This window comes from Ciconia boyciana, chromosome 7, assembly GCF_034638445.1.
Source record: "Ciconia boyciana chromosome 7, ASM3463844v1, whole genome shotgun sequence".
Classification (NCBI taxonomy): Eukaryota; Metazoa; Chordata; class Aves; order Ciconiiformes; family Ciconiidae; genus Ciconia; species Ciconia boyciana.
Window position 1 is genome coordinate 54,428,753 of NC_132940.1, and position 25,634 is coordinate 54,454,386.

Here is a 25,634-nt window from a genome sequence, read left to right on the forward strand (position 1 = left end):
AAGAGGTCTGTAGAAGTGTCTGTTCTTTTTGCAAAGTTTGAGTCCCTTCAGGAGATTACTCTCACTATTAACTCTGTTGCTATCAGGCTGTGTATTTGCCCCACTGTTCCTAGTCCGCCAGCTGCGCAAAGCGACCCCACCAGCTCAGTTTACAGATATACTGATGGGTTTGGGGGGCTGGAATGTTTTAGGATGGCATCGGTCTGTTTGGGAGGGTCTCTCCTTGAGTCCGTGAGTTCACTCCTGAAGCAGGCTGAAAAGAGACTGTAGAGAAGGAACCAGAGAAAAGAAAAAGATGAATGTACAGGACCCTTCACCAGCCACCACAAGAGAAACAGTCACTTTCCACCTTCATGATCACAGTATGGGCCTTGAAGGAGGGGAAAAGCAGATGTCTTAGCAACTATAGTGAGAGTATGTGACAGGGAGATTTAGAAAGCTGGAAAGACCCAGGTGCAAGTGAGTGCTTGGCAAGGAAGAGAAAACAACTTAGCGACAGGGGAAAAGGAGAGAAGCAGCTTCCATTGAGCCCACTTCAAACTTCAACTACTTAAAAACCAGAAGCTGGTGCTAGGGAGAGAGGATGGTGCCTACTGTGAAAGGTCCATATTGATTATATCTCAAAGCCAGGGGACCCTCTGCACTAAAGCCGAGGGGTCCCTGGGGCCACCAGCTGATGTGGAAGGCACTGCACTCTCGGAGCCAGCAAAGCAAACACAGCACGTCTTCATATACCTAATCCCACACTTTTTCTTGCTTACTTTCATCTTGGCAATCCTCTAGTGAGAATGCTATCCAAGTGCCTGGAGTTCACAACACATGCAAGCACAGCACTACAAAACCAAACCAAACCATGCAAAAATCCACTATTAGCTTCCACACCAAAAATTAGAATAACTAGGTGGAGATATGAAGAATACCTTCCCCACCAGCCCCCTCCCCACCACAGCAAGCACTGGGATCCTTGCAGCTCCCGTCTCAGCTGGAGCACTCCAGGCACTGGATAGCTTGGCTCTGTCGTACCTCAGTTGCGAGGTTAATTCCCTCTCATCTGGATAATGAGCTGTGCTGCTCACTAGATTGAAAGGCAGCCAGTGGGCTGGTAGCTGCAGCCCTGCTGATATGAGAGAAATGTTTGCTGGGATATAAGAGCCTGCTGGGACATAAGAGCCCTCTTCTTGGTAGCCACTGGAAGACTTTGAAATCCCTTCAATCATGCTACGGCCAATTCAGGTAGAGACTGTTCTGAAAACAGTGCTCAGCAGGGTGAAACCCACGATGTGAAATTTTGTTGAATATGGAAAAGTGTTTGTGTAATGTAAATGTATTTCACAGTAGAGTACTGAAGAAACTTTCCCTCCCCAACAAGGCACAGGCCACCTCTGGTATCTCAGGGATCTTCTGGCAAATCCATGTTATTTTAAACAACAGTGGCAGACCATGAAAAGGAAATCTTCTTAATAAACACGTGCTGCTGTTCAAATATGGGCCCCAGGATTTGGCAATGAAAAAGGAAGAACAGAAACTGCAGCTGAAAAAAAAACTTCCCACCTATGATCATGAAGGTATTTGGCATAACAGTAAATAAGGGAAAACCATGCACAAAGAAGCAAACAGAGAGAGGAGATGAGACAGAGAAAGATCGTGGTCTGGCACAACATGGAGAATTGTAGTATTTTTGGTCATCTTGTGGGACACAAAGCTTTCTGCTTGTCACCAGATTTGTCCTTTTTATTCCAGAACAGTAAGACAGTTGCATCTGCTGGCCTACCAAATGCAATGCCTGTCTGTATGTGCATGAGAGCAATTATACAGTTGTTTTCCAAAATGATGGATTTATTTTTTTAAAACTACTTTTCACCATGATAATCTCATCCTTGCTTTTCCTACTCTTCAAAAATGATGAAGCTTTCCAGGTTGTAGGAATTAAAGGGAAACTTCTTCCCACACACCGAGATAGCTTTTCTATGTTAACCATTGCTCAGAAAAGTAAACTGAAAAATCAAGTAATTCCTCTGTCAAGGCTTGACTGTGGAGCACATGTGGATGCAGCTCTGTTTTGAGAATGAAGAGCCAAAGGCAACTCACAAACATCCTGGCCCCACACAGACCTTTAGGACCTACAGCTTCCCACACACTTGAACCTGGTCACTGCATATGCACTTTCCTAGCTCCCAGTTTTAACATACACTTTGAATGAAAGCAAGCTGAGACTGAATTTTGAAAGTACATCTCTACTTATAAAGTGAAAGGCATTTTCTTTTAAAGCCAAGAACAGACCCACAAACGAGTCACCATGCTGCTGAGTTTGGCCAGCCTGGCAAGGAAGCAGTGGCAGGACATCTCCCAGCAGCGTGGAGTTTGCTGAACCTGCTTGCTTGCAAGGTTGCTCTTACCCAAACCAGTTCCTACAAAGCGTCTTTTCTCCCCATTCTCACATTGAGACCTGAAGCTCCTTTACAATTCTTTTTTGGGGTGCAATTACATCTATGAGTCTTTTCAGCCTAAATGCCCCTTAGCCCTGAACACATTCCTTCAGAAATTAAGTCATACCCTGGATTACCGAGGAAAAAGCACCAGAACCCAACTGCAGCTAAGAAGCTATTGCTTGAACATGCATTTCAGCACAGAGGACCCTGCTTGATGGCAAGCTGTCAGCAGAGACAACTGCAGCAGCTCTGGACAAACACAGAAAGTTATTTTTCTCCCCACTCCTGGCATCCTTAAAAGCTCTTAATCTTTCTCCCCAGTATCTGAGCACACTCAGCAGCTGAGAAAAATGAGTATATAACTGGACAAGTGCCAGGAGACATGCCGAAAGAAGTTTCATTAAATTAAATGGCTGGACTCATACATGCTGGTCTTAAAGGTAACGCAAATACCAACCTCAGTTGCCAGGAACCCATCCTATTGATATAGGAAGAATGAAAACAGTAATTATGGCAAAGGAACTGTCAGCATGAAGTGAAAGCTGTCATCTGCTGCCATCCATTTCTGCTTACAAAACCATTTCTCAACTGAAATGGCTGTAGTTCAGGTGGAGCTTTGAAGACATGCAGCTGAGCGCACAAAGGCCACAATGCCTAGCAGCTAGTAGATACAAGCTATAGTATATAGAAACAGTGCAGATGACTGATAAAATTCTCATTATTAAGTGCCTTAAAAAAAAAAAAAAGTCCAGAGCCCCTGGATGCTCCAGCCATTTTGGCACAAGGCTTTTTTCACACCTCCACAAGACTCCAGCTGACACTAAAAACACACAGGTCGAAATGTGAACACATGCAGAGATCTGGCAGAAAGCCGTGGTATTGCAGAAGTCCTGAGACAAGGCCAAGGCACCAAAATAAATCCCTACAGGCTCAAGTGGGACTTATGTGGTGCCTTGGCCTCGTGCTAACCTCTGCAGAGGAATGAGTTATACCCACAGCCTCTTGACGCGTGAACTTACCAGCAGGAACGCATGAGATCTTAAGCACTACCGCTGGTGGCTACCTACAGCCCGGGCGGCTATTTTCTGTCACCCGATACAGCAGGTGAAGCAATGCCCATGAATGACACCGCTTACTGTCTGTCTGGGAAGTCATTCTCTGACCCAGTCTCTGTAACTGCAAAGCTTTGGGAACAGACGGGAAAATGGAAGCCAGACACATATTTGGCCCTTCTTCTCCCCATCCTCCTGCCACTTACACCACCCAAAGCAATCCTGGCGCAGCCCTGCCAACCAAGTTCAGATAAGGACTACGTCTGCCCGGATAGAAAGTTTCTCATGTGCAATGTGGACAGTCAGTGACAAAGTACAGTTTTTAAAAACAACGTAAAAGTGCATACATAGAGTCTTTCTTTGAAGTGCCCACTGATCACAATTCTTACATGTTTCATCCTTGCTCCCAGACTTTCAGTTTCCCTTTTTATAGCTGAGGAACCTACAGTATTTATACCCCACTGAGACACCAGCCCTCCAACAGCGCTAGAGACGTGCAGCAGTGGGGTCCGAGCGCTCGGCTGAGCCAGTGCTCACAGTCCTGGCTTCATGTGCTCTTGGCAAGATGCTCAGGTGGACACCCTGGAGAAGGTGTGGAGATGGCTGCACGTTCACTGCTGTTCCCAGGGAGCAGATGAGAGAAGAGCACACCCACCCTGCGCTCCCCAGCTCGGGCACACACGCGCATTGGGTTTCTGTCTGCAGGCTGTTCAACGGCACTGCCTTGCTGTGCCTTGGGCTCCAGCTGGAAGTCGAAACAAGACGCTGAGCCTGTCCTTGTTCACCCTCCAAGGCCAAGAGGTGAATTGTGTGGGACAAGAGACCCACGTGGGACAAGAGAGGGACCTTGCAAGCAGTCAGGACGTGCACTTGGGGAAGGAGGACTGCTTTGTCCCATTGCGCGGGTCATGAAATCTGAATCTCAAACTCATAATATCTCAAGTTTTAGTCCAGAAACTTGGCTTTGGCCAAATTCCTGGCATCAACTTCTACCAGCTCTGACCAGGGGGTTAACAAGCAAGCTATGCTGTTGGAAAGGATTTTGCCAACGCAGTACTCTACAAGGGCTTGGCCCTCAGGTGAGCACCACATCCCTACGAACAACTGTGCAAAAGCCTTCTCTGTCTCTCTCCTCTCTCCCCCTTCACACCATCCTCACTGCACAGGTCACTGCAAGCATGCTCATACTCACTGCTTCTGGAGCAAGTGCTGGTGCTGCTGCTGCTGCTGCTGCCGGTAGGTCTCAATCGTGTGCTGGGGAAGGTACTGCATTAGTTCCAGGGACTCTTTGATCTTTAGTAGCATTTCATATGTCTCCCGTCCCCTCACCTGGATCATGGGAAAAAGAAAAGAAGGAAAAGAAAAGCCTTAAAGGACTGCATCTATAGTGACAGCCACCTTCGCGAGTTTTAGATAAAGTCATGTAAACAACCAGAGCAGGATGCAAATATTCTGTTTACGCATATGCAATAAAACTGCTAAGCCTTGTGCTAGAGGTACAGCAGATAATGTTGAAGAGCGATAATCTGACACTGCAGGCTAATGAACATCTTGGGATTGTCATCTGGCTCGATGTAAATCTGTGCCAACCAAAAGCAATATTCTGATCCAATCTGTTAGACAGAAAGTGTCTTTACCTGCCTCAGATGTAAGCAGATCTGGTGCCGAATCTTACATGCCTTGAGGAAAAAAAGAGTACTTGAATTTGGGTGTTGGGTTTGGATCTCCCTTCTCCATGGTTTGTGACTTATCCAATTAAATGTGGCTCATGAGGAGGCACCTAAACGCCAGTTACAGATACTAGCTCTTTCTGATCCTATGCTGAATACAGCGTATTTCACTTGTCTCACTCCACAACAATGGTAATACATATAAAAGCCACAGAAACATCCACCTTTGTCAGCAAGACAACACCCATTAGCTCTAGAGAAAGCTGAAGTGCCACAGACCCATAAATGACAGAGGAGGAAACCCAGATAGGTCTCCAAAACAATGTTTCCACCAGGACAGACAGATTCCTTGGGTATTCCCATATGCCTTGCACAAGCCACTCTCAGTCAGCAGCTACTGGGATTTTTTTCTTTTTTTTTTTCTTGGAATATGTATTTAAAACAGATAGCTCTGGGGATTAAAAAAAAAAAAAAAGAAAGAAAAAAATTCCACATCCCATCCCCATCCTCAGTTCTCTCTGAGGTCTAGGTGAGCAGCTGACTTGCCTCAAGGCACTGAGGAAGATACTGAACACAGGATAAATGCAAAGATAGAGAGAACTCACGGGCAAGTACAAGAGTTCATCATCTGGGGAACGTCTTTTTTTGATAGATGTCATCTGTATGCCGTGAGTTCCTTGTCGAAAAGCTGGAAGAGAAACCCCAAAAGCATCCCATTAAAAAAAAGGGGGGGGGGGGGAGAGAGAAAAAGAAAAAAAGAGAGATACAGAAGAGAGACATGAAGTGCATGGCCAGCTCAAATCCACAGTGCTCTGAAAGGGTCTCTGCCTGAGCCACTCCAGAACTGTGCTTGCAGCTCCTGGCTCCAGAAGGCAGACACGACTTTGCAGATGTTGGGTGGCCATACCACCTGGGGAAACACATCAGCCGAGGAGCGCTGGATATATGGCAAAACCCCAGAAAGCCGTACCTAGAACAAGCACTGGCTCTTTGCAGAAAAGACTGCAAGCTTTGGTGTTACAGTGCTCACGAGCTGTCGGTGGATCAGTGATCCACGAAGGCGAGACAACAGGCAGGGAGCACACAGAATTCACTGCAAAAACAAAGCCCCCTCCAATCTGCCTCCTGTTAAAACCTGCTGCCTTGCTGTTCAGCCTACTGCCATCACTGAGCATACGCGGAAAACCAAAGCTGTGAGTACGTTGCAATCCTTCGAGCACAGAGAGAGACCACCTGCCAGAGCACCTCTGATGCACAACAGGGTTTACGTGCAGTCTTAATCTAGACCCCTGTGGCTGGAAGACATGCCACAGCACAAGACACTGGCTAGAGGGAGCAGAGAATGACAGCATAGTCCCAAACAAGCAGTAAAGGTTCAAAAAGTGGTTACAGAGTCCCAGCCATGTACCTTGAGGGTGGCAAATAAACACCCCCTCCAGCCACTGCTGGGGGTCTAATCTAACACAGGTGGTGCGGCAAGGGAGCCCGCAAACCCACATTGTCAAATGCTGTTTTGTGAACACCAGCTCATTTTTCAGGCTGATTCAGCCTGGGAGAACAGATGTCTAATGCCCTCCTGCCTCCAAGCCCATGCACAGCACTGCTCCATCCCCACGGCACAAGCACCGGGGTCGCACCTGCACCCAGTGACAGCACAATCTGCAATCTGCCCAGCTCTGCCAGCTACTTACGGCGCTTCGTACCATCACCATTCTTTGTGCTGTCAGAGACTTGCTGCTTGCGGATGCTGTCCTCGTCTGCTTTGCGATCTCTGCCTGGGCAAGCGCAAATGCGGGCTTCGAAACATCGGCGGCCCAAGACTTGCCCACTGAGAAGAGAAGTGAAAGAGGAAACGTCAGCTGCCAGCTCAGATGGGGGCCAGCAGCATCCCTCAACTTCACACCAGGCTATGCACAGACAAACCCAAATTTCCCATTTCCCAGTCAGGATGTCCCAGGTGTTGGACAACTCCCACATGCAAAGATTTTAAAAATATCCTATGGCCTCTTACATCAAACTGTCCCTAAGGATATGCAATGCTGCCCTGAGAAGAAGAGGAGCCAGAAGGCCACCTCTCCAGCAAAGGCATACACTCGTGATGCACTGCTTACTCTCTGGTTTCCAGTGTCACGATGATGAGGATCGGGCGACGGTTCATCCCTCCCACGCAGCTACTGTTACACATGAAGTTGTACAAGACTGTCGTGAACTCCGTACCAACCTGGATGAGACAAAGGGGATGAGCAGAAGAGATGGTGGATGCAAAGCTCTGCTTTTTCCAGGCTCTCCTTTTGTACTCCCACAGCTGTGCTACAATCAGACTAGCATGAAATAGGCCCCACCACAAGGGTTCCTTAAAAGAAATTAAGAACTCCAGCCCTCAAGGGATAAAGAGGGTGTTTAAAAGCTCATTTCTGACAAAGAGGAAGAAGGGATTCATTGTGATGAGGATGGGGAAAGCACAATATCCTGACTCCTTTGACGAGGGTTACAACCCCCACCCCTTTGTGTGCTGGGATGCCACCACCCTGAGCTCACAACGTACCTGGGGCGGCTCGTAGGGGACCAGCACACTCTGCCTCCCGGTGATGGGGTCTTCTACATACTGGGCATGGCTGTTCCCTTCCACCCTGATCAGGTGGCTGGGAGGTGCAATCTGCCCTGCAAGGGCAGGAAGACAAAGAACAAGAGACACTGTTCAGTGAAGCAAGCTCACGCGCAGGGCAGCAAGATCTTCCACCAAGGGAAACCCCCGCACCTGGCCCCAGAGGTCTATCAGAGCACACACGTGCCTCCCAGCCCTTAAAGCATCCCTTCCGCCCACTGCCAGACATGAAAGGCAATGCAGACTTTTCTCAAGCTCACGGTGGACACTTGTGAGTAAACTTGAACACCGGCTTCCCAAGATCCCAGACTAAGCGAGCCCAAACATCAACTGAATGGCAGCTCACAGCAACTCTTTGAGCAGATAACTCCATGTGGATTTTCACACCAGCTGAAAGCCTTTCTTTTCCTCCCCCTAATGTGTACACAAAGCAAATTCCTTCAAGCCTCAATCCCTACTCTTTTCCCCATCAACTGCTAGCCCTCTTCTGTTCCCTCCCATCAGTCTTGATCCTAAGGAGCCAAAAAAGATTCAAGCAGCAGGAGAAATATGCATTTAATTAATGGTCAGCTTAAAAAATCATGCTTGCTTACAGCAGCAGGAGAAGGGAACATGATCTTCTTTGTTTCTAGATCCCTTTCCAATAATTTTAAAAAATAGTTTCCTTCCTGCAAATTTTCTTCAGTGTTTCTACAATATACAACTAAATTCTGAGGAGAGAAGCCTGTTATGAGTTCATCCAAAGAATTTGTTTTGTCTTTGAACTGTTCATTTCTTACTCAAAATACAGCGAATTTCTAGAGAAATAACTATTTCAGAATAAGAATTTATAGTTTTAGGTTTTTTTCTTTCTTAAAACTCCATCACTGAAACAGGTATCAACCCTCAAAAAATCCAGTTCTGTCAGAAAAGCACTTTCTAATATGAAAAACTATTTCAAAGAACTGTCTCATTCCACTCTGATTTTACACTCCGAAGTCCTTGCTTATTTTTGGGCTTGTCTAGCTGGCTGCATTGTAACCAGCAAAGGGATCCAGGCTCCTGAGACATCCTGCTAACTGACACCAACCGGGTTTTTTTACAGTAGGAGATAAATAATGCATGTAGAATAAAACAGATGCTCATCTGAACTTATGTGAACTTAAGCGGACAAGGCAAAACAGAGCCCAGCCCATGAGTTTGCAGAAAACCCCAGGACATTTTTAAAACAGCTGCTACTTCACTAACATGAGGAGAGGCAAGTAAAAGATTAAAACATTAATACTGAACTGATAGCGTTAAATGTACGGGAAGGTTGCCTACAGTTGATGCTGGCACTTCGCATTATCCTGCTAGAGATAAACAGCCCCTCCATCTTTGAGGCGTGGATTAAGGACTGGAGATGATATTGCATCCTGTTACTAGATCCCTGTCCCAGCGACATGGAAGCTCATTCCTGAGCACAAGAACAGCTGCTTCTCATTGCGGGAGCAAAAGTGGAGCAGGGAAAGGCTGCCAGAAGGGCACTGCCTGCTATGGGGACAGACATCCATCCAACCTGGGCAGGCGTGAGGTTTATTTCGGTACTTTCTTCCCAAGGACATGCTTGCACAGAGACAGCTAAAGTATAGTATGAAGCTTCCTGCTAAGCCCAGGAAACAAAAAGCTGCACAAGATGTTGCAGGGAGGTCTGCTTCCAACGGGTTTGCTATGAAGCTGCTGTCAAATCCCAGCACCGGCCACTCATCAGCCAAGCAGCTTTAGAGAGGGACTGCCAGCAAAGCACTGCCCTCCTTACCCTCGTTGAACTCCCGGCTCAGCTCATGGTTTGGGCAGCGTTTGACCACTTCGGTGACATGTTCAGCTTTCTTGTAGACTGGCATAGCCCTGATAACGGCTCCCTGAGGCGGCGGGGTCATCACTTTGATCTGGATGGGACATGTCTTGGCGATCTGGCAGTACAGCTTTTTCAGTTCGGTGGAATACTGGACGGGGGAAAAGAGCAAGAGAGAGTCAGGATGTTCAGCTAGAGGTGGAGGCATGCCAAAAGGATGGAGATGGGTTTGCACACGTAGCTGAATGCACCAGCTACTGCATGCACATTGCATTTGTTCACACAACAGCCACACTTCCAGACAAGCGGCAAAAACCCTAGACCTTTACTTGTTTTAGAATAGCGGAGTATAAATGTACAGCTTAGTTTTCCCAAAGGCAAAAATCTTCAGATAAAGAGCACTGCTTTTACATGAACAAATACAGTCTTTATTTCTCTTGGGCACATACCTCCTCTTCCAACGGACACGCATTACCCACCTAACAAAATGGACACTGTTCTTTTCACAACATAGTGTAATTCTGGAAGCACTGGAAACCACACAGAAAGTGTTTCATCCTGTTTTGTACGGAGCCCTCCTACTTTTGCAGAGGGGTGAAATAAAAACATGAGCCTTGGAATTGAACAGTACTTGAAAGCAAGACCCTGACCAATTTGCAAGTTGTGCCAAATCTGATGTTTCAGTCGTCTTCTAAAAGCATCTCGCACCTCTGCTGACCACCTCTGTAGCAATCTCCACGCTTCTAAACTCAAAGCATTATGTCGCCAAAAGAGGTAAAAAAATAAAATAATAAAGATTTTTTTTTTAAATAATCAAAGCTCAGAAGTGTCAAACAGCCCAAAGACCAGGTCCACAGTGGGACCTAGAGCACAACCCAGGAGCTGGCTCCAAAAGGGAGGTTGTGACCGTCCTGGCATGTGCAAGGAACACCTGGAGCAGAACAAGATGCTCTTATTCACCGTGCTGATTTGGAGCATATTAGATTCCCTCTTTTGTTCCCCACCAAAGCAGTAACGCTGGTGCAGCGTTTTCCTGAAGTGTGTTCACATCTGGAAAGCTTTACTCAGCAAAACATTGAGGCATGGGCTGAAGTAATTGGTTTCTGTTCAAAAACCCTCACTGAAATAAGGACAAGTGCTTAGCAGGAATAGTTGCAAGGAAACTCTTATGTGGTTCAGTACAGTGTAACCTGAACCCATTTTTCTGGAAGTCCTCCATGAAGGAGACTCTCCAGTCTCCTCTGCTGTACAAGTTTCCTTAAAAATTCTCTCAAAATACGGCAGTTTTCGTCAGTACCCCCACTCCAGAGGCATTCAGTTCTCTCCTGGTGCTCAGGCATTTGTGAACGCAGAGCTCTCCCAGTAACTCTAACCACGTAACCCACAGGAATTGCTGGCATTTCCCCACTTCCATCTCTTTGGTTCTTGCAGAGAAAGAAAAGTGAAAGCCCCAAGGTGGTTGTTTTCTCAAAAAACATCTCTAGCAGCCATGGCCGATACAGCCCTGGTCCCAACTGTTCAAACAGAGCACTGACAGGTTCATACAGGTCGAGAGCACGATGTGGCCATCCACCGTGCTGGGATGGGAAGAGCTGGTGCATGCATGGGTGGGTGGCAGGTGATGTGGCAACAGAAGGTTTAGCTAGCAATATTCAGGGATTATTTGCATTTCAAAGTGTACACATTGCTAACACAGGAAAAAACAAAGTTGGGAGAGAGACACGAGGGAGGAGAGGGGGATTTAAAATAAGCCAAGCTGGTCCCTTCCCTCCTCATTCAATGCCACCCTGCCATATGGCAGAAGATGCTACGGGTATTGAAGCTAAGGAAAAAAAATTATTTAAAATGCAAAGGCCAAATTGTGCAATGTATTTTATGTGCCTGCAGGCTAGAGATTAAACCCACAAAGGATTTACCCAGCCCGCGGAAATGGGGAACATGCCAAACAATTACAAAAAAAAGTTGCGAAACAGATCTAGATGGTGATTTATATCATACATCTTTTTAACCTGAAATTCCTTATTGTTTTTTAATTAAAAAGCAATTCCTTACTGAAGGTAAGAGTGAGCTCACTATGTTGTCTTTTCATCTCAAGTGGCAGGAAAAGAATCAGTTCTATTTGAACGAGGAATAAAATTTAGAAAGCATTGTTTCCCTTAACACATCAGTTTGCTAATAGCATTGCGAAGGTTTCAAGGAAAGAAAGCCTCAAAAAATCTCAAAAAGCCAGCTAATCGCTTGGATGCCTTAACATCACTGAAGTGTAAAGAAATTGGGCACCCAAAGGCGGTGGGCAGAAACGAAAGCATAAATATGGAAGTGTGATGGCACAGGGAGGGCACAGCACACTCCAGGAGCCAACGTGTCTGGTGTCTGCAGGCATTTGGAGAATTGAACAAATGGAAGGAGATACACGCCCCTCAGTCACGGATCAGGAGTGTTGGTGTTGACTGTAATTTTATGTATAATATCTTCAAAGACAGAAAGCTGAAGTTACAAGGGGGGGGGGGGGGGAATCACTGCTTTCAGAAGGACAGGAGAGGTGCCCAACAGCAGCATGAATACCAAGGCTCCAGGTCAAACAGCGTGGCCCCTCTGCCAGCAAAGGAAGGGATCTGCTCCTCATCCACCCTTCAGCACCCCAACTGTCAGAACCAGCAAGGAAAGCATCGGACCTGCAGCTTAAATTCACAGAAAGCACACAGCCATGGGCTAATGTGTTATGATGAACAGGCCTGTCCAACAAAGAAATATATATATGTCCCCAAAACACGGGGGAGACTCCAGAGCTCCAGGCTCTGGCCAACACCTTGAACGTGGCATGTCAGAGAAGAAGGGTGACCAGAAGCCCACCTCTGCTTCGGGACATGATCAGGGCACGGGCAGGCAAGCAGCAGCACCCAGCAGAGGCAGGTGAGACAGCAGGAAGGCTGCGCCGCCTTTTTGTTACCCAATTGCAAGAGGAGTTGAAACCTCATGGACACTACACAGCGCTCGGGGCTGTGGCACATCACCATGATTTCACATCTACCTCAGGCACAGCTGCCTGTGAGCGTGCAACCGCTGAGCGGCTGGTCATTTAACACCGCTGTAAATCTGTCCACTGGGTACCTGCTGTCAGTCAGTAAGGGGCCTGAGTTCCCCACCCTGCCAACTTTGCTGCAACCGTGGGTAACCGGACGCCCAGCCATCTATTGGCATAAACAGATCCGAACAACTAGGTCACAGTGACTTCGTACTAGATCAGTGATAATAGCTATATCCTCAGAGCAAGACAGGATATTGTATATAGATTTCAAAGCAAATAAGCATCAGAAAAAAACCTCGAGCCAGGAGCTGTCTGTGCATTCAGAGAGTGCCTGCAAGCAAGGGTCACCCCTCTCGGCACAGGTGCCCCTCCCCAGTGGTCCCCAAACTACCCCACCTCGCAGAAGGTGACAGCCCCCCTGCCCACCATTTTGCTACGGGAACTGACAGACACTCACTGTATGAGGGATAAGACCATGAGACCAGCAATTCCCAGAAATCCAGAGCATAATTATTAATCAATGCATTTCTGTTGCTTGCCAGTGTAGGAAAATTAAATTAATTAGGAGCAAAAATACCAAAAATGAGCTTGACCCAATCAACAAGCCTGTCCTTAAGTGAGATGACAGTAGGCATGATTTAGCAGCAGGAACAAAAGCTGCGCCAACAGCCTGAGGAGTGTGAACACCACTTCTACCAGATGAGCGGACCAGAAAGTTATTTAAAACAAAAGAGCGGAGCCTGGCGACGTGTTATCCATTCAAGAGGGAGAGGAAAGAGCTTTGGCTCGGACTTTTCTTTAGGGTTCGAGTGCTGCACGTCATGCCCAAATAAGCAGACTTCAAGAGATTACTAAGAACAACAGTGAATTTAGCTTTTTGCTTAATAATATGTTTTAAAAGGAAAGAAGAAAACATTCCAGCGCCTGCAGCCCTGCCCTCCCCACCTGCCTGTGCAGACATACTCTATTACCCACTCTTGGCACCCTGGCTGGTAATTCAGTATCACAATACACACACGCCAGCTACCATCAGGCAACACCCGTCTGATTTCTCAGCAAGCCCCTTCTCCAGAAGGTGTGTCAACAGAGGGTTTAAAGGAGAAAACAAAACACTTTTCACCTCTCAAATGGAGAAATTTTGCTAGAAAGGACAGAAGTCTCCTGGAAGTAAGTGCTGGGTGCAATACAAGCTGCAATGGATTTTCACTGAGCATTCAATTCCCTTGCAAAACTCTGATGCAGCAAAATCCCCCAAGTACTAGTTTGGAAATCTACCTCTAACACCAGTCTCACTGTCTGATCTAGCCGAGGGATTACAGCCCCTAAGTCTTTAAAAGGAGCAGGGTTCAGCCAGCTCTGTGAATGCTGACGGATGTCAACTTGAAGATGATCCCAGGGGCTGGCTTATGGCGTGACAGCTCCCTGAGCACCTTCTGCTCAGATCAAGATGTCTTTCAAATCTTTTGCAAACTTCTTTCAATAAGTCACGTTTTAGTTCAACTCAGTTAAACACTAGATTCATTTTATTTGACGTTTTCAAAGCCATCGGTCAGCTGTGCTTTCTCCCCTATCAAACTAACTCCAAGAAGGGGAAAAAAGAACAGGTTAGAAGAGTGGGAAAGCAACATTTACTTGCACCAAAGAATTTGCAGATGAGAACAAGGAGTTGCAAAGAAATAGGAAATCACCTGCATAAGGTTTATTCCTTTAGGAGAAAGAAGGCAATGGGAAGAAAGGAAGTTACCTACTAAGAATAAAAATTGAGATTTATGCATGCACCTGAAATGTTTTTGCTTTGATGAACAGTGATTTAACTTTTCATTCACAAAAACCTGTTGGGGGCATGGGGGGGACACCAGATACACGTGTGCACATGCACACAGGCTCTTAGGAACTGACTTGTACCCAGAGGATGCTCAGCAGGGAAGCCCAAGAAGAGCTCTACCAGGAGTGCAGCGGACATAGACGTCTCCTGCTAGATTTAACCTTCAGCTCAGCATAACCTTAACCCCACTGCTTACTAGCTGACTTGTGGCTCCAGTTGGAGGTCCTCTATCTCATCTGGCTCCAGAGAAAAGCAGACAGCCTGCTGCTAGCGGACGTAGCAGACATTCAAACCACGGGCACTACAGATACGTCCAGCGATCGTCAGCCCCGACGTGCCTGCAGATCCACCACAACCCCCAGACTCTCAGCCCACCGCACCAGCGAGATGCGCCCGAGAGCGTCCCCGGCCTGACGGGGAAACCACCATGCGACGGCCGGGGAGGATGGGAGCGGCAGGCGGTGCTGACACAGCCCCACAAGCGCTTTGCAGACATTTATCAAACTTCTCCGCCCCGGGGCAAAGGAAGAACCACGTCACCCGCTTTTCCCCCTTGGGGAAGGGCAGCGATTCACCCAGGGGCGCCCGCCTTTGCAGAGACTTAAACTTCGTTTTCCCCTTGAGCTCCTCTGCCCCCTCCCCGTCCCCGCGCGTCCCGCGCCTCGCCCGGCGCGCACGGAGGGTGCTGACGAGCTATTAAAATCCTTCCTCCGAGCGCTTTTCCCCAGGAGCCGCAGCCAAGGGCCGCCTGTTGCCACCTGTCAGTCGCAGGGATTAATTACCTGCGCCGGGCTGGGAGCGGCACATTCCTCCCCGGCCTCACCCTCCGAGATGTTGACATCAGGCAGGTGGGCCCCGCGTCCCCCCGGCCGGCAGCGCGGAGGGGACGGCGGGGGGGACGCGACCCACGAGCTGCGTGGGGACGGGCAGCGCCAGCGCCACGAAAACCGCAAGAGAAACGGGAGAAGCGGCAGGAGCATGTCGGGGCAGCTCCGCGCTGCCCCGGGGCAGGCGGCGCTGCCAACGCCGGACCGGACGCCGATGGCAGCTGATGGGGCACCTTGGAAACCTTACTGAAAAAAAAAAAAGAAAAAAAATGTGTGTGTGTGTGTGTTGACCTGCTTAGGTAAACGGGGAAGGGGAGGGGTGGCGGGGAGGAGAACGGAGAAACGTAGCCTGCGGACAAGGATTCAGCGGGACGGTGCCTGGTGTGCCGGATCCCCTCCCTGCGTGCAGCCCCGCGGCCCAGCCGCTCGCCCTCTGCCCCCCGGCCGTGGCTAGCCGCGGGGCTCAGCCCGCGGGCGGGGGCTCGGGAGAAGCGGTGCTGCCCGCCAAGCCGCTGAAAAGGGACGCTTGCGCTCGTCTCAGCTGGCACGGCTCCTGGGTTGTGCTATCGCGCGATGCAATGGGAGAGAAAAGCAGTTTATTCACAACGGTGAAAGAAGCCGGAGAGAAGAGCGTTCACAACCACCTACTCGCCTTGGCCGAGAGCGCCAGCTCCGTGTTCCCCCTTCGATTTCCTCTGCACTGCACTCCCGTCCAGTCCCGTCCCCCCCCACCCCACAGAGACTCATCCCCAGCCATGCAGCCCGTCTCAGAGGACAGTGCTGAAGCAGGCTGAGAAGAGCGTGCACAGGGACACGCACAAGTGGTCATGCTGTAGGAGACCGCCTGAAATTCCCCAAAATACTGAATTCGGAGCATCCGCTAGATTCTCCCATCTTTAGGAAAATGAGATCGTTCGTTCATGTGACAATACTTCAGCATCTCACTTGAGGCTCCCCAGAGATTCGAATTCAAAACTACCTTGATCAGGATGTATTATCTGCTTTAGGAATACTCCCACCTAACGTTGTCAGCAAAGCCACAATGGCAACAGAAATAACACCGATATTTTCCCATACTACTTTTGCACTGCGGAACAGTTGTAAATTTGAAAACTTCACATCTGAGGGCTTTTACATTTCAGTTTCATATCTGGAGACATTTCATCAACAAATGAAGACCTCTGAGGTTTGGCTTGAAAACACTTTTTTTTTTTAATGAATAACAACAACAAAAGAATTACCTGAAAAGTATCCTGTTTCAAGAGAAAAAAACCCTGATGGAAAACTTCAGAGGCAAGCTGGGAATTATTTTATGCATTTTTTTTCTTTGATACAAAGTGATGGCTGTAAAGGAAGGCTTTACTATTTGATTTTGTTGCTTAAGTTCTCTTCCTTTGCTAGTCTATTTTATTTTTTTAAATCATTTTGAAGCTAATTTCTTTAAAAACCAAAACCATAAGACTTCTCCAGTCAAATGACCTTACCTTGTATACTCAGCTCACACTCTGCTCATGCATTATATCCAGCTTCTCTGCCAGTTTCTAAACTGAAACTTTAGCAGTACCAAGTAAGTTTCAGATGCTAACAATGTCTAGTAATTTGCATTTCTGATAGGCTACTTTGCACAGGAAATTTTGCAAGTGAGGTGAAGGTATGAAACAAGAGCAAATGTGCTGAAAGCCAAAGCTGAGGCAGTGCTGAACAACATCTTCCCCTGTGGGTTGCAGTGGGTGCCCACTGATCGTGGGATCCCACATTACAAAAATAACGTGGGAATTTTCTACGGAATGAAGTAGCTTCCACAGGGAGCATTTATTTTATGTTGTTACCCAAAATCTGAGGTACACTCTCAGATACCTTCTTGCAAACACAAGTTTACGCACATAAACAAAACACCCAAGAATTATCCTGAACATAGCATGGTTCCCTCTGATGCAATGTAACAGGCCAAAGCACACGTGCTTTGCAAGCGTTCCAGGCTCTGAACGCTGCACTGATTTCCATAGGGTCAGAGTGTCTCCCAGATCATGACTCTGCACATCCCTGTGATGTTATTTTCATAGGCTCTGCCAATTAACTGACATTAACACTGTCAATTTACAGGCCATCAATAAAATACTGCGTGGTATCTCCTTCCTCAAAGGACTTTTCTTTAGGATGATTTTGCAAAAAAAGCCTCCCATGCATGGGGCCTCATGCTGCATTGTTGTACTTCAAGTACTGGTTTTTGTTTTGGTTTGGGTTTTGTTGGGGGTAGAGGGGGGGGGTGGCGGCGCTGGACACAGGCTCTTTTTATCCTGTTCAACTCTCAGACTCTCAAGTTGATATCTAGGTCTCCCAGTGTCTTCTGTATTACAAATGCACAACAACATAAGCAACCCATTTGACTAGCAAAGAAGATACAACACAGAAACATACACTGTGGAAGCCCACTCTCATACTACCCAAACTCACCTAAAGGCTATGAAGTGTTAACCTTTGGCAGAATAGTGAGGAGTAAACAAAGACTACAATATTAGTTAAAATTGGAATTGAAAAACATCAGCTTCAATCGTTGAACGTTAATTAGTGAGTCAAAATTTGACAGCAAGATTTTTCATCATTATAGTGAATGCAGAAGAAGCTCCATGGACAACTTCATTGCATTTCTTCCCTCCTTTCACAGCTCCACTATCCTCAAAAACACTCAGCTGCTTCACATCCTCCTAGCAGGAGTGGAACCCACTGCAAATGAAGTGCTACACTGAAGGTACAAGTATTTGCATCAATATAAAATACATGCACCTGCTTGCAGGTAATGCAAGCAAGTGTACATATATGACCACATGTGTTTACATGAAACTGTAAGTTGATTAGTATGACACCAAGTATCACACCAGCTAGAGACCGTGACAGTGACATAACCAGCAATAATCCTTCCAGCCAATTCCACTCATTACACCAGAACATATTCACAAAAGCCGCAGGTAAAAACCTCCAAGACTTGATTTAGAAAAAAAACTTCAGCATATGCTTAACTTTTGGCAGCACTGTTAACTGCCACCTGCTTAAGCTGGTCTGCCTCTGCGTAAGGGCATTTGTGAAACCAAACCTGGACTTAAGAAAGGTCCGATTCAATTTGTATTTTAAAGGAAACCAGAATTTTCTTATAAGGGACTCCAGAAATGAACTGGAAAGAACATATCCGTGCTCCCGCCAGCAAACCCACCCCACCCCACCACATATTGCTTCTGACTTGTGCACAACATCAGCCTCAGATATTGAGCACCAGAGCCTGTTCTGCTCATGGACTGCTTTAAGTAAAGCCTAGGTCAGCCATTTCAAACCTCCTCCTAGCTTGGCGCGGGGGATTAAATCTTCTTACAATCATCTGTCTCAGGTTCAATCAAAGAAGAAGGCTGCTATATGCTTCCTATTAGCCTTCCAGATCTCACTTCTTTCAAGTCTGCATGTTCCACCATGCTCCATCCTACCAGCCAAACTCCAAAAACTCTAACCAGCCAGAGGAAACATTGTCTGGAGTAATCAGACACCAACTTTTAGTGCATCTCCCAGTCACTTTTGTCCCTCGCTGAAAGTCAAAGGGTGATGAACTCAACCACAAGGAGGGAAGAACCACAGCAGCACATAGAAGTTGTCCCTACTGATTGTTTCTGTGCATGCTCAATTAAGATAAGCAAATGGCAAAGCAAAAATCCCAAAGCTCTCCAAAATAAGCCTTCTCCCACCAAATCCAGCCTGGTTTCATCAACATGAGTCAGCTGTAAGAGACCCAGAGAAGCGGGTTAAGCCTTGCAGCCCTCTAGAGAATAGATGTATGCTTTGGGTCCTCAGCAATTTGGGATACAGTCACAGTTTCAGATAGCTCCACACAGGAAGCAGGGTACAAGGAAATGCCAGATGCAAGACCTAACTCCAAAACTCTTTTTAATTCCCTCATCTGAAAATAAGGGGATTTCATAACTATCTCAGAGGAAATTGAGTTGTTAGTACAGTATCTCTTACAGCAGCGGGAAGCCAAGCTAGACAAGAGAACATGTTAAAAAAACAAAAACAAAACAAAGCCCCCCCCCCCCCCAAAAAAAAAAAACCCTCCAAAAAAACCCCACACAATGAAGTTGTTCTGGTAACATAGTCTTTTCAATCAGCAACATCCCAAGCCTGCAATTTTGGGGCAGAGTCAGACCTGGAGGTATCAGGCACTCTGCCACAGACTGCACCAGCCATTCGACACCCTGGAAAGCAGGACACTTTGCTAGATGGTGACACATTTCCACCCAAATTCTGGCTCATGCCAAAGAGCTGACCTACTTGCAAAATGCCACAGGGTCAGCATATTGCAAGGATAAGAGTATGTGTCAAATATGGGCCCATCTTCCTAGTTGGGTCACTGACAGGCTCAGGGGAGATGCAAGCTGGTTGTCTTTGCATACTCTCATTCTGATGAGCAGCTACATGAGCAATAAGTCAAGCAATTCAAAGCTAAACCCAGGTTTAATGTCTTCTGACCTCTCATACTTAACACTTTTGCCCAAATAAATTTACTTTCCTGTTCAGTCTTTCTTGACTTAGGGTTTAGATTAAATGAACTCTACTTAAAGGACAAATAACCCCTGAAGAAGTTCACATAGAGATGATTTGTATTTTTTCCTTGCCTTCCTAAAATGCTACTGAAGACATAGTTGGACTCCTGTTACTTATTAAGCCTTGTGCACATGGCCATAAAAGAGATCCCTCTTTTGTTCCCCCATAACCCATGTGGAGGATCACCTTCCCTACTCATTCCAGATGGCCCAGCAACAACCCTCCTGCTGGTGAGCACGTTACTGACACAAACTGCGGGACACGTCAGACAGCATGATTCAACACAAGCAAGGGATGCCAGATTTATTTCTAAGGGGGCAGTTTTCAGCAACATTTACCCGGAGGGAAAGCTGGCAGGTCTGGCTGAGCACTCCTGCCTCCTCAGATGGTGCACCACACACCTTCGGATCCTGAATTTGTGCACGTGACAGCTCAAGGCTCTCCCACAGAAGCCCTCTGTAGCTCTTTTCTTCATCCAAAGTTTCCATCCAAAGACACAGGTCAGACAGAGCCAGTGTGAGAGCTCTAGGACACCACAGCCCAGCCTGGAAAATGTGAAAACATCTGCGACCACCCCCTGTGAAACATGTGTTTTATTACCTATACTAAAATCCACAGCCAAAACACATTAGGTCTTTCCCGAGCAAAGAGCAAGACACTCTGCCTCTACAATGAGCGAAGCCATTTGAGCAGGTTGATGACTGCGCGGGTGTTTTCTTGGCTGGGCACGCCTACTTCAATGTCATGCTGTGACCAAGTGCAGGACTGTTCCCTGGCTGTCCCTCGAGTGGGGAACCAGCCACTGCACCCCATGGAACAGGGCCGTCAGCTAACTGGGAGGTCAACGATCTCAGCTGTGAACTTGAACGCTCCGATAGAATAAGGGGCCACCAGCCAAGTTAGTCAACGAGCTCTCTTCTGTATGTGTGCTCTCAACAAAGACTGAATGGCTCTGATGGAAAAAGGTGATCCCCTTTCTCTCCTACTCGCCTTCCTTTCCCCCCGTTTATTCCACCTGAGGGAAAGTACAGATACCTCTCCACTTCATCCTTCTAATAAAGTATTAATCACATCTATGGGAGGTGATGGGAGGAAAGACAGAAAGTATTAAATCTGACAGGCTCTCAAAGCAGCAGTGCCAGTGAAATGCATCATTAAGGTGAGTAATTTTCCTGTTTACTTCATAGGCTCTGAGCCCCCCCCCCTTCCTCCCCGCCTAAGATGTGGGCAGGACCCATCAAGGCAAAGCTTTGGAAGCAAGCAGCAGCGTCCCCAATTTCTACATAAATGCTGCAGGCCAAAGAGCAAAGGCAAGTTCCAACTGAGCCCTTGACAATAATCAAGCACTGCGGCGCCTCTGGTCTTGTCTTGTGCATACCTTGCAAGTAGCATCATGTCTTCCCGCCGAGATTTCACTGGCAGCGCACACAAGCGCCTTGTTCCTTGGCTTCTATCTCAGAAAAAGAAAGTCCTGAACACACACGCACGCCCCTGCTTTTCTGCTCTGAGGGAGACCATTTCCCTCTCTAAATCTTCAGCGTACTGTGGGCAGCCCTTTCAGAACAGGTTTACGAATTTGCAAGAAATCTCTTTTGTTCCCGTGCAGAAAGGTTAGCATGAGTCCCTTGCCAAAAGGGCATTGAGTTTTCTCTATTAACATCCAGGAAACTTTCCTGAGTCAGATCTTATTACATTTGAAACAAAGTGCAGGTACCAGCAAGTCTCTTCCATGATAACAGCCAGGGCCTGTCCCATTTCCTGATCACATTACGCTCAATTTCCAGAATTACATCTATGCAAATATTGTCCTCCTGCTTGCAGAGCATTTCATTGATAATTAAAGTGAAAAGCCAGCAAAGGTTTTCTGGCCAGGATGGTGAGCAAGGCAACCTAACACGCAGACACCGAGCAGGGAAAACTTTTCTTCCTCCATATGAAAACGATCTGATAAGTGGCCTCTCCGAGGAGGAGGAGGCAGACAATCCAAACTGAACCAAACCATTTCTACAAGCATCCTTCTGTTTTCTTGTTTGCTGACCCAACAAGGCCATACTCTAGTTCTGAGTCACAGAGAAAACATAAGGATTAGGAAAGACAAAAAAAATCACACCTAACTGAGCAAGTCATAGTTTTACTGAGAACATAAGGATGCAGTAACTCAGATCTAAGCTAGATCAATAAAGCATGACAGCAGCTCCAGCATACTTAGGATGAATGGTGACTAAGTCAAACCTTTAAACCTTTTATTCATACAATTAAGCTTTTGGATGAATGGCAAGAAAGTCAGACAGGAACACAGTCACTAGCTATTACCAGCATTTGCAAGGTTCTGGGATCTGTATTTTATGCCGATCCTCCTCTCTCCCAGCCCTTTCCTTCCATCCTCAATGACCTAGCTAAGCACAGTCCTTGAGTCAACTGATGTGGTTTCTCCTGAGCCTACTTTCAAAGTCAAGACATGATTCAGCAAGGTGTTTAAGCAGATGCCTACCTTTAAGGATGGGAGCAGCCTTGCTGACTCCAACAGAACCCAATAGATTTCACAGGGAATATTCACGTGCTAGAGGTTATGCACTCGCTCGAGTGCCTTACTGAGCTGGGACTTTGATTTTCCTACATACCGTGGGAAACAGTTTGTCAAGAACCGTGTTGAGGAACATAGCAGTGTCGCTGCTGCAGCCATCAGGCCATCGAGACATCCGCAGTTCCAGAGCGCAGCACCTCACCCCCAGGCAGCTAGTGAGGTCAGTGCTGTGGCATCTTCTCTGCTAGGAAGAGCAACAAGCCCATCCCAGGCTTGGGGTATTCCTCCAGTTTTTCTCGTGCTTGCCAGCAGCCCTGAAGCTACACAACTGCAGCAGCTAAGGGAAGACAGCCATTCTGCAGAGCAACATTTAGAAAGGGAGGAAAGGTTTGACAATGAGTTTGGGAAATGTTACCAGCAGTCCTTCCTATCCCTCTTATAGAAATCAAAATCTTCAGTTTTGCATCTCCTACTTCCCAAGAGAAGAATGGAAAACCACATGCCGGTTGACATGCAAGCCAAAGGAAAATGTGCAGTAACATGTCGTCCAAGAAATGGAAGGCTTGAACATAGCCTCGTTCACAGGTGTTTTAGTCAATTCTTAGGTTGCTTTATAATTTCAGCAAGAATGCACAAGTGCATAAAGCAAGCTTGCATGGACCTGGATGCGCTTGACAGGCAAATCTACAAGCCTGCTAGGTAAACTCGTCAGGAATAATTGCTGAAATGCTCCATGACATAGTTACAGATCTATAAATTATTTGAAACAGATTACTGCAAGTCTCTCAATACCTAGCAATTGATTTATTTCACTTGGTAACTGAAAGATAATCATGTCATCTGCATGACCTAACTGGAAACATAACAGGAATTAATGTGGATTTAGATGCAAATCCTCGTGACCACAATCTGAAGATGGCTTTCCAAGAAAAAAGCCAAATAGTTCTTTGTCCCTGCAGACCATACTACCTCTGTGCTGCTTCATTTGAAAACTGCAAGTTCTGAAGACCCCAAGCCACAGATGCTTTGTGAGAAGACCTATCCCATTCAAACCAAGACAGCTTTCCCAAATAAAAAGTAGGCTTTGTTACTGGATAACAATGAGAACAGGAATAGTTCCCTGGGAAACATAATTTTAAAGTCAGATTTCCCAACTAACCACACCCAATTAGTAAGTAATGCCATGTTTTTGAGTGATTATGGAATCCCAGCAGATTTTTCACCAGTTTCAATTTTGTGATTTCCTCCATCTTCCCAACAAAAAAATCAAACAAACCCCCCTCACAATCTTATATGGGTTGAAGGTAACTAAAGGCAAGCCCCTTCCTCCCTAAATAGAAATAAAACAAAATGGAGCAAAACAAGACAGAGTTGCAACATCAGAAGAACTTATTGGCTCACACTGGCCGGCACTCCCGTTTTCCTTACAGCTCATACATAATGCATCAGAGAAAGGTGCAAAGCCTCCATGGACTGAACATGCTGTTGCCCTGCACAATGCTGTGCAGATGAATTCCTGCCCTTGCAAAAAGCAAGCTCTGTCCTGAGATAGCTACCATGGATCTCATGAGCTTGCACCACTGCAAGTGCTATCAAGGGTAAGACTTAAAAACAGCCCCTTAGCAACTCTAAATTTAATGCTATCCAAACAAGAAGGCAGGAAGAGGGTTGGGACCAACACTGGCAAGCCATTTGCAAGTATAACCTATTGAAGACAATCAACTGGCACCAAAGAAAGCAAGGACTTTGAACCTGCAGAAGCTAACTACCCCTCCAGAATTTATCAGCCACCACTATGTAGAGGAAGACACCATTAAACTACCAGCGTAACCCAAAAGACTCTTTCCACCCACCAGCTTCACAACTGAACAACAGAAGAGAGTCCACAGGTAAACAAGTATTTAGCTCTCCAGTTGTAGACAGCAAAGCACCAGGATGCAAAAAAAACCCAAAACACAAAACCAAAACCAAACCTAAATAGGATCAGAGATACGACAAAACACACCCCAAAGATGCAACCATGCTACTGCTATGAGGGGCAGTGGGATCATCATCACGTAAGGTAGCAGCCCAGGTTCCACTGCACAAAGCACTGGGTGAGAAGAAATAAGCGCAGTTTTACAAAGCATGGAGGCAACAGATAGAAACAATCCAGAGGGAGACAGTTGGGCAGAAGCAACCTGATGAGGGAGTAGAAGCCCTAGTCACAGCACACCAGCTACCTGACCCTGGAGGACAGCAAATGATAGAGGCCCAGCTAGGCTGTAACTGTTGCCACATATTTCTTATTTAAATGCAATTTGTTTAATCTCAAGTCAGATTCAACCATCAAAGGCTCTCTTCTGTAGCACACTGACAGTTCACCCTAAATCTCTGCACCTTTAATCCTTTAATTAGCCAAGAAAAATGCGATCTCAACTCTTCCACCAACCTAAGCTAATTTTCTGCATGGAGCTTCCAACTCCTGTAGGTCACAGGTTTTAGCTGCTCATGTAGCCAAGGGGAAAAAAAACCAAAATAAAACAACACCCCCACCCCATTCCCACACAGGCTGATGTATGCTTCTCCATGTGCTGCCTCTCCAAAGAGCAAGCTCCTTGAAAAGTCCTTGCAAAAGCAAGAGGGACCCATTTTCACATTGCAGTAGTGGACTGGGAGGCATAGTTACATCATGCAATTCAGAGAAAGAGCAAGCAGAGGTTTTGATGTGTGGTACAGGGGTGGCTGGAGGAATCTGGGGACAAGGCAATGTTTGCACAGAAGAGGGATAAAATTGGAGAGTTAAGCCAATGCTCGAGTAAGAGAGTGCCATTCCCACCATGTAGCTTTGGCCACCTTTCTCGGTGATTTTGGGATGGGAGCTCCGAAGCAAGCAAACAAAACCCTGGATAGCCAACCATTTTGGAAACTCTCCCCAAAAGAAGATTTCTCCACAGATGAACTCTGCTATTGCTCAAGAGTGTCATGGCAACACACCTCTGAAGGCAGAAAAGGAAGATTACATGAGTCACCAATGTGTCAGGACAGAGACCCTATTCAGGCAACTTGAGCTACACATCAGGCTTTTCATGCAGTCCAGCACAGCAAACTCAAGGAAGGACACGAGGGCTACCTAAAGCCCTCTTGTCTGAAGCCCTAAGCATGGAGGATGAGGTACAATCTGCACCTGAACACAGACCTGACTGCCTCTCTAGGTCAGGATGCTCCTTGCAGGGCAAGGCAAAAGCAGCCTTGCAACTCTTGCTGAAGGCCTGCTAAAGGCATGCCCATAGTGCAG

General features: G+C 46.8%; 1 protein-coding gene across 1 annotated transcript in view; it reads right to left on the minus strand.

Moving 5' to 3' along the window:
- The window catches only part of TP63 (tumor protein p63), a 107,600-nt gene that overhangs the window by 11,731 nt on the left and 70,235 nt on the right, over positions 1-25,634 (minus strand). The window contains exons 5-10 of the mRNA XM_072867109.1: positions 9,534-9,720; positions 7,697-7,812; positions 7,263-7,372; positions 6,843-6,979; positions 5,757-5,839; positions 4,674-4,810 (exon numbers count right to left, since the gene is read on the minus strand). Coding sequence (XP_072723210.1) covers positions 4,674-4,810; positions 5,757-5,839; positions 6,843-6,979; positions 7,263-7,372; positions 7,697-7,812; positions 9,534-9,720 — 770 coding nt within the window. The remainder of the gene's footprint in view (positions 1-4,673; positions 4,811-5,756; positions 5,840-6,842; positions 6,980-7,262; positions 7,373-7,696; positions 7,813-9,533; positions 9,721-25,634) is intronic.